Below are 9,525 nucleotides of genomic sequence, written 5' to 3' on the forward strand. Positions count from 1 at the left end.
CTTATGACTATGTTGAGCAATAACAAAGGTTATTTTCTCTCCCTACCAGCACTGGGTTACGAGTCGCCAGATGCGTTTTGAAGGTGGGTTTCAGGGACGCTGTAACAAGCTGGTAGATGGCTGCTATTCATTCTGGCAGGCTGGTTTATTGCCTCTCCTACATCGAGCATTGCACGCCAAAGGTAAGTCTGAACAGATTTGTCCATACCTCCCCAGGTAAGCTGTCTGTGCCTGTTTATCACTTCTCTTCCCTGCCTGCCCCCCATACAGATGCAGAAGTCTAGCTTGAGCACAAGACTGCAGGTGTCTGTACTAACTTCAGCTTTCTCATTCTCTTTGTAGAAATAAACACCAGTTGAGCATCCCTAATCTGGAAATCCAAAATCTGTAAACCTCACAACCAAACCTATTAAAGCACCAACGTGACATTTCAAGACTTTGATTCTGGGATATTGTGGATTTGGATTTTGGAATGCAATTACCTGTACTGTATTTGCAAGGCTGGAGGAAGACGCAAGGCTGGAGAGAGACACAAGGTCTGTGAAATGGTGGGAGTTGTGGATTCATGCTAAGATTCTGCCTATTTCACAGATCCTTGCATTTCTCTTCAGCTTTGTCGTCTCTCTCCAGCCTTGTGTGCCAATACAGTACAGTTAAGTACTATACTACTCATATTCCAAAATCCAAAAAAATCCCTTCTCCAAAACACTTCTGGTCCTAATCATTTCAGATAAGGGGTGCTCACAGTGTAATATCCTTTTAACCATAGGGCACCCAATAGAAATAACATGTTATAGGATTCACAATAAAGAGCAAATCTGTTGGGACACAGTGATGACTCCAACTCTCCTACTGCCTGAGGGGAGACAAGACATACCTGTCCTCTGACAGCATGTCAGAGGGAAGGCTGGTTTCATGAAGAGCATCACCAGCCACACAGACCCACTGCCTCAATTGTAGGACAGTTAGGGATCCTCAGTCCCAAGGCATTGTGGGAAACCCCAGGCTGCAAGGTCCTATGGCATGCTAAAAGTGGCAGGGGCCATTCCAGTGGCTGAGTAGGGTGGGAATTCACAATCCTTCCTACTCGGCAGCCTGAGGCAGAGACATCCCTGTACACACAACTCTCTTGTTGTAACATCTCCATTGGCTGCTGGTGTGTTTCTGGGCATAATTCAAAGTGCTGGTTTTAATATATAAAACTGTGTGACTTGGATCTAAATTATTTGAAGGGCTGTATCTCCCTTGATAAGCAAATTAGAGTTCTAACATCATTCAAAGAAGCCATTCTCACAGTCCCATCATCCTATCAGGCTTATGGAATGGGATCAAAGGGAGAGGGCCTACTTGATGTCTGCTCCCAGACTTTGGAATTCCCTGCCTAGAGAGGCCAGAATGGCCCCATCCCTGCTGTCATTTCAGTGGCAGGTAAAAATAGTTCTGTGCCATTAGGCTTTTTCATACTAACGAAGGTTGGGCTTTTAAATGTTGTATGATTCAGATTTTAAGGTTTGTATAGAGTTTTTTAAAATTCATTTTGCTGTTTTAATATTTGATGTTTTTAAGTTTACAAAATTTTAGCTTTTTTTAAAAAAAATGTCTATTTACACCTTTTCATGTATTGTTTTTAATTTGTATGGTTTCATATTTGCTGTGAGTCATCCTGAGCCCCTATGGCTTGAAGCAGATGGGTAGGAAAGAGCGGCTTTCAGCTGCTTCGGGGGTGGGGCATGCAGACAACGCACGCCCTGAAAGCACCTGGAAGCTATGTTAAGAGTGTGCCTAGCTGGGAAAAGCCGGCCTAAAAAGAAGTGGCGGAAAGCTGTTCCTGCTGGCATCCTGTTTAGAACTGTGGCAGCAGCAGCCTGCTTTCAAAGCGGGTTGTCCAGTTGCCGTAGGGCCTATCAGGGCTGGAGCGGCCAGATGGCCCTCCAAGCTGCTGATCTGCTTCACTCCTATATCAGGAGAAAGACAGGATATAAATAAAATAATAATAATAAATACAAACATGTAGGAATTGGCACTGCAGTTTAAAAATAACACTTGCCCTGTGGATGTTCATTTAAAAGGAAACCAAAAGAAAAGACTCCCAGTGGACTTCTAAAAAATTTGGCCTGAGAGATTGTATGGTAGTTGGATGGACCCATTTTGGATGAATATAGTTTCACTAAGGAGTTTCACAGTTTATTGAATGATATTAATTAAATTATGTGACCTAGAAGCCTCTGCCTGCATCTAGACTTTAGCTGGCTCAGGTGAGCTCTCCAGGAATGCTTCCTTTAAACCTATCTTTTTCTGTTTTTTGATGCCTGCTTATTGCCATCACAATAATCTTTCCTGTACTCATATACCAAGGAAGTTCCTATCTGGCAGCTAAGAGAGGTAGATGCTGCTGTGAGGTCCCAGGTAGTAACAGCTCTCTCCTTGCCAATATGAAGAAGCAAGGAAAGACCAAAAGGAGAGATTATGGCAATAAAGTTCACCTGTAACTTCTGCATGCTTACATTAGCATCTTATGTTAGAACCACTTCGTGGAACTTTTGAACACTCATTGGGGTTGTGTTGGGTTTTTTTAACCTCTCAGGTGACCCTGCCCTCAGTATGACACACTGGATGTTTGATCAGCAAGCTCTGCAAGAATATATTCTACTGTGTTGCCAATGTCCTGCAGGGGGCCTTTTGGACAAACCTGGCAAGTGAGTAGCTTCCACTGCTGCTTAATTCTTATTAAGAGGCATTTATTTGTGGTCTTAATAAAGGGAAAACTTGCTATAATTTGGAAATCTTCATCCAGTGGTTTGGATTTGCAACCAAAATATTGTAGAGAGGAATTACATTTATTAACCTGCTTCCTCACTGCAGAGGTGGTAAGAGATGATTGAATGTCACCAGATAGGCCTATGGAGGACTATAGGAGATAAATGGATGGCATCAGATTTCAACCTTTGAACTGTATGTATTTTGCACTGGAATTAATACATTCTTCACCAGAGAGTCATCCAGATTTTTTGTCAAAAAAATTATTCAACCAGCATAGACTATGCCTGTTTTGATTTAGTTTGGCATCTTTTTCTCTGCATTTTCTAGTAATGGTAAGCAAAAGTAACTTTGCTGGACATGAGAGCCCATTCCTAAATATTTCTGCAATTTGGCTGAGAACTCTTCCTTTCAAGATTTCACCAAGCCTTGATTGCATGAGCTTTCCAGCCATGAACAGGGGGCAAGGGGGAGAGGGAAAGCCCCTAATCCAAATATTCAGGCCAAATTGGACCACCAAGAGTCCTATGTAGTTGAACCCCTCAGGCATTATCAGTCAGAAGTGTACAGGGTTCATATTCTCACTCAGCTATGAGAACCCATTGGATGGCCTTGGGCAAGTCACATTCTGTCAGCCTGAGGGGACAGCAATGCAAAACCTCCTCTGAATAAAACCTACTAAGCAAAACCCTACGATAGGGTTGCCTTAAGTCTCAGTGGACCTAACAGCTCTCCCAGGTATCATAAAGGTTGTACATTTAAGCTGCATTGTGCTTTTAAGAGTATTCATATTTAATAATGATAGTGAATGGGAGAAGTAATTTGTCCTCTGGCACTATTATAAGCAGTTATGGCGGCCTGACTGAAGACTTCAGATCACAGAATGGGGAAGACTATCTAGCTCCTGATCATCTGTGTTCTTTAGTTGTTCCATGGAATCATGAGTGGGTTTACTTCGTGGAGTAGAAGATGGGACAAGGGAGCTTTATACTAAAGGAAAATCAGAATTAAAAATGCCTACTACAGCTTTGTGTCATCCTTGAATGGGTATACACAAAGAATGCTACTTTCTATAATTTGTCTTCAGTACACATTGTGTGGAGCTAATTTGTCTCAGTAATTTAGGACTTTGGGACACTGATGGGTCAGATGTGAGTAAAAAAATCATAAAATTAGAAGAAATCTCTAAGAAGATTGAACCCAACCCCCTGTCATGCCAGTGTAGGAACCTGCAGTAAAGCATTCTTAAGATGTAGCCATCCAATCTCTGCTAAGAAACCTCTAATCTAACAGAGTTTACCACCTTCTAAGGCAGTCCACTGAATAACCTTATTCTGTAGTTTTAGTAGGTGACCTTGATTTCTAAGACTTATAATTGTATACATACATCTCTATTATGTTTCCTGTTACATGTGCGTGCATGTGTGAGTGAAAGAGAGAGCACTAAATAGCCCCAAAAGATTTCAGTCTGCCCTCAAAGCCAAACTGCTGCACTTTGGCCATTCTAGTTTCCCGTTTCTACACTTTTTTCATCTGTTGTTGTTGTTGTTGTTGTTGTTGTTGTTGTTGTTGTTGTGTGCCTTCAAGTTGTTTCCAGCTTGTGGCAATGCTATAATTTGGTTTTCTTAACAAGTATCTTCAGATGGGGTTTGCTTTTGCCATCCTCTGAGGCTGAGAGTGTGTGACTTGCCCAAGGTCACCCAGTGGGGTTTCTGTAGCCAAGCTAGAATTTCAACCCTGGTCTCCAGAGTTGAAGTCCAATACTCGAACCACTATGCCACACTGAGTCTCTACAATGTCTCTCTCTCCATCTCCACAAGATCTTGTTATGTGCTGTGACCAGAACCATACATAGTATTGCAGATGTGGTCAAAGCATAGGTTTGTGTAAAGGCAATAATATATTGACAGTGTTATTTCTGCTTCTTTTTCTAACTAATCCCCAATTTAGACTTTGCTTTTTTCCCTTTTTTTTAATGGCAACCACATACTGTGTTGACATTTTCATAGAGATGTCAACCATGATCCCAAATCCCTTGATCATTTGGTGCCAGCTCACATCCATCAGTATATATGCGTAGTTGGGATTCTTTGATTCAATATGCATTAATGTTCCATCTATCATTTTAAACATAATTCTGTCAGTTTGGGGATATCTTTTTTGAAATTTTCCAAAAGGACACCCTGAATAATTTATTGTCACTGACAAAGTTGATTACCTCACTATATGCCCCTAACTCCAGGTTTTGCATCAGAAGGGTTTCTACACATCAGACCTGTAGACATTCATGTTGTTCAAATTGTTTTGAGAACACTATGTGTGCAGTCCTCTATCTTCTAACCCATCTACACAGTATTTGATCTTAAAACAGTGTAGTGGAGGGGCAGATTTGTTAAGAGATCTTCTAGGCATTTGTGTATTCACACATTAGGTCTTACATATTTTTCTTCCTTGCTTTGGTATATTTATTGTAATTATTTTTATTTAGAGAGCCAATGTAGAGAGTGGTTTGAGTGTTGAACTACAACTCTGGAGACCAGGGTTGTCACATTCTGTCAGCCTCAGAAGAAGGAAAAACCCCTCTGAACAAATCTTGCCAGAAAAAGCCATGATAGGTTCACCTTGGGGCACCATTAAGTTGGAAGACAACACAATAACATTTCATTTATTCAGTTTTGTAATGTGTCATTATTGTTTTGTCATTGCTTTCATGGTTTCGTGCTTCAGTTTGTGGTGGTTATTTTAATGCAGTTCATTCAGTGTTTTCATTTTTCTGCAAAAATAGATCTGCAAGTAGGAAAAATTAATAATGACCTGCCTGCCAATTTTGAAGGTCCTCTCCTCCATCTAAAAAACAGTTTTGGTGTCACTGATTCCAACTCATCGCATGGAAGGATGTGGGATGAAAATGTTGAAAGATCTATGTGGCTGTAACTAAAGTTGAGAAACCTAGAATGCTGAATTCTAATACCAGACTCTGCACTTGTCTGGAATCATATGTTACCCACATTCTACCATGCTAGCTGGATGTTTTTGGGAGCTGCAGTCCAAAAAAATAATTTCTCCAAGCTCTGCCAGGCTACACAAGTCTTTCAAACTGCAGCGAACAGAATTCCAGTTAGCTTCTCCCTAGCTTCTTAATTTTTAGTCCCTATCATACACATTTTAAAAAATGCCTTTGCTTCTAAGAGAACACTTGGTACATGTGTACATGTATGCAGATCCACACTAGAAGTACCAAGCTTCCAATTTCAGACTTGCTTCAAGAGCATGCATACTTCTGTCTCCAGGTCACGGGATTTTTACCATACCTGCTATTGCCTGAGTGGGCTATCGATAGCGCAGCATTTCGGCAGTGGAGAGCTCCTCCATGAAATTGTTCTAGGAGTGCCAGAGAATCGCCTGGTAAGCTGTGCCTAGACTGGACTAGGAAGGGGTGTGTGTGTGTGTAAGGAGGATGCTGTTCTTTCCACTGTGGTCCTGAAAGAGAAGTGAACTGTGGTCATACACTTCGAATAGGCAAAAAGCAAAAAATTGCTCTTAAGGACATTGTTCAGCTACACAGAAATCCTGTCTCCCAGACTGGCAATTCCAATGAGAGTAAATTTATATGTAATACAGATTCTCCCTCCTCAACCTGAGAGTTATGATCCTGTAAGAGTGAATTGATTTCACTTATTTCTTTGCCACTTCATTTCTCATTGGCAGTAGCACTACTCATTAACTCTGTGCCTCAACAACAGCCAGCTTTGTCAAAGTCCTGCTGCTGCTTGAAGGAACAAAGTAGGAGAGGGACACTGAAGCCTTGCCTGGGACAAATCTCCTTGCTTCACCCACAGCTATGACAGGAGCTCAGACAGAGCTGTCCCTGCTATGGCGAGAAGTGGACAGTGACTTTCCTCAGATAGCAAAAGGCCTGAAAAGCTTGTTGTTTCCAACTTATATTCTTCACAGAAACATTTCAAGTCTGGTAGTTTGGGATTTCTTTATCTGGATTCATGGCATCAGTAAAATGTGCCAGAAATTGGGCATAACCCCCCTTTTGCTGTGACAGCATATGTGCTACAGCAAAATCCCTGTGGTGGTGCCAAATAGGACCCCAGGCATGCTTTCTAAAAAATCAAAGCAATGTTCCTAACACCCTTTTTTTAGTGAGTTATGCTATTTAATACCAGTTTGTATCCCACACTTTTGGTGCAAATACACCACTTCTGACTGCTAACAGCAACTGAAGCCAATTATAAAATGGCCAAAAAAATCAACTTAACAAAAAGAGACAGGAGATCTTGGCTTCTGGGGGCTATATTTCCCCCCCACTCTACCACTGTGTGTTCATTTGGTCAGTGAGGAAGCAGTGTTAAGGAGTGGGGAAGGACCTGAGTGAAAGGACCAAGGCACAAGCGGTTGAATTAGCTGGCCCTTGCCAGTGTTGCTGCTTTGCTCACTGCTCATGTAAACAAGCAAAAAGTGTTGACATAGTAGGAGAATACCCCAAGATAGGGCACTAGGCCCTTGGCAGCTATCCATGGATACTGACCTCTGAGAAGCTGACCTGGTAAACATAGATAACCAGTACAGTTAGTGGCAAGAGCACAGTTGAGGAAGACTGCAGTTGTTAAAAGGTTGGGCTGGCCATGAAATTCACTAGGTGACCTTGGGCTAGTCCCTCTCTCAGCCTGACCTACCTACCCCACATGTTGAGAAAATAAAAGTGGGACTGAAGGAAGTTGCATATGCCATTTTTAGTTCACTGGATGAAATGTGGGATATGGGAAGTCTAACTAAAGAGAAATATAGGTACAAAGTGGATTGAGCAACATAACTTGCTGTTGGTACAGTATTGGGAAGAGCAGATACAATTGGAATCTTAATTTTTGTTTTGTATTTTTTCTCCTAAACAGCAGCCTACACATCCTGTCTACAACATCTCTCCTGACAAAGTAGTACAAGCTGTAATGCATTTTTTGAAGAAGCCTGTTGTGTGTCCCAAGGAAGAAAGTGCCGCTAACTGAGAGGGGCTGCTGACTTAGTAGACGTGCAAGCTCATGTCCTGCCATTCAGCCCATGGGGTGCTGGAAGGTTTCTTGGTCATCATGAGGCCCAATCATGGAGCTAACTTGAGTTTCTTTTTTCCAAATTGGACTCAGCCTTTTTATGTGTGTGTTTCAAGAGAGTACTGCTAGCCATATATATATATAAAAGCCTCTCAGTTTTCTGTACCTACTAGCAGACTGCTTGTATAGCAATGGTGGCAGCAGTATAGGCTTGGACATGGGGATTGCTCACTCATCTGAGAAGCAGGAGCGGTTTGGGGTTTTGAAAATAGTGCAGCATGTTAATATCCCTTAGTATCTGACAGACCAGCTCTGTTGTTTCATTTGCACTATGCTAAGCATCTTAGAAGGGCAGCTTCCTATCCAGCTGCCAGAGCTGGTGTCTTCATTCCATCCCCTTACAGGCGAACATCTGTTTTGTTCATTCATAATCCCTGAGGTATTCCAAGTACTGCTAGCCAAGAGATAGGGCGCCAGCTTATAAAATGAGGCATGTGCAGAGTCAACATGTCTGAAAAGACACACAAAGTGAAGAATAATGTGCATAGCTACATTATAGAGTTCTATCTCAGTAGCTAGAATGCACCAAAGAGCATGGTCTGGAACAGCCCTTTGTGTAAAGCTTTGTGCTAAAAAGTCTCTTTCTGCCTTCCAACAAAATGAAGCAGGTGACAAAAAACCAAACAAACCCTCTTTTCCTTGCAAATGGTACTAGTTTGCCCAGGGGTGGGATTGACAATTATGTAAGGATGATTGTGCATTTTATTAAAACAATACTAATTCCGTTCTTATTACCTGTCCAGTGGTGATTGTTCATAAAACTTTCTTTTACCTAATTATGTTGTAAATGCTCATCTACACATGAAAGGAGAACCACATTTTTTTCTTTCTAGAACATCATCACAATTCGTGAAATTGGTGGGGGTGTGCATAACTGGATACACTCCTGTTTGAAAAGGTAAACAAAAATATTGTTGTGACACAACAACATTTAGCGGTGGAGTGGGGAAGCTGCACCACAAGGGCTACGAGGAGCCTCCAGACCCTATTTTGCAGCCCCCAAATTCTCTAAATTAAAATTCTAAGTAGAAGATTATCTAGTAAATGTCATCTGGGGTGGTATTGGTCAACTAAGCCCCTTGACTCTCCAGGCCAGTCTGAATGCTCAGAAATCATCTGGAAATCAGTTGATTAACCCAGAAGGGCAAACTAGGGGGAGACATCAGACAAATTTTCAACTGAAAATGCACATTTGTCGCCCTCCATAGGTACGAAGATTCGCCTCTGCCATAGTTGCCAGCTCCTGACTCAATGGGTTCCCTTACATGCCGCCTGGGGCATGTCCATGTAGCTGTATTTTGCTTTTCCTAAATATATTGTATGTTGTTAGCTGCCCTCTAGCTAACGCCGATTCATGGTGACCCTGTGGATGAGACACTTCCAACACTCACTATCTTCCACTGCTCTACTCAGGTCCAGCAAACCCATGCCTGTAAGCCCCCTGATTGAGTCCATCCATCTGGCATGTGATCTTTCCCTACTTCTCCTACCCACTGTCTTTCCTAGCATTATTGTCTTTTCCAGTGATCCATGCCTTCTTATGTGGCCAAAGTATGACAGCCTCAATTTGATCATCTTGACTTCCCAGGTTTGATTTATCTGGTTTGATTTATCCAAGGACCCATTTATTTTTCTTTCTGGGTGTCTTTCTTTA

At 41.9% G+C, this 9,525-nt stretch overlaps 1 protein-coding gene across 6 annotated transcripts in view; it reads left to right on the forward strand.

The window, feature by feature from the left end:
• FNTB (farnesyltransferase, CAAX box, subunit beta) overlaps window positions 1-8,596 on the forward strand; it is a 43,256-nt gene extending 34,660 nt beyond the window's left edge. For 5 of the 6 annotated variants that reach the window (XM_089520540.1, XM_089520543.1, XM_089520542.1 and 2 more), the window contains 4 exons: window positions 50-182; window positions 2,585-2,696; window positions 6,048-6,162; window positions 7,659-8,596. In XM_089520540.1, coding sequence (XP_089376666.1) covers window positions 50-182; window positions 2,585-2,696; window positions 6,048-6,162; window positions 7,659-7,769 — 471 coding nt within the window. In that variant the 3' untranslated portion in view covers window positions 7,770-8,596. The remainder of the gene's footprint in view (window positions 1-49; window positions 183-2,584; window positions 2,697-6,047; window positions 6,163-7,658) is intronic. The other variant, XM_089520545.1, reaches the window with a different exon arrangement.
• Window positions 8,597-9,525: the final 929 nt, after the last annotated feature.

This window comes from Sceloporus occidentalis, unplaced genomic scaffold (genome assembly GCF_023333645.1).
Source record: "Sceloporus occidentalis isolate IW3139 unplaced genomic scaffold, rSceOcc1.0.p SCAF_4, whole genome shotgun sequence".
In the NCBI taxonomy this organism is placed as follows: domain Eukaryota; kingdom Metazoa; phylum Chordata; class Lepidosauria; order Squamata; family Phrynosomatidae; genus Sceloporus; species Sceloporus occidentalis.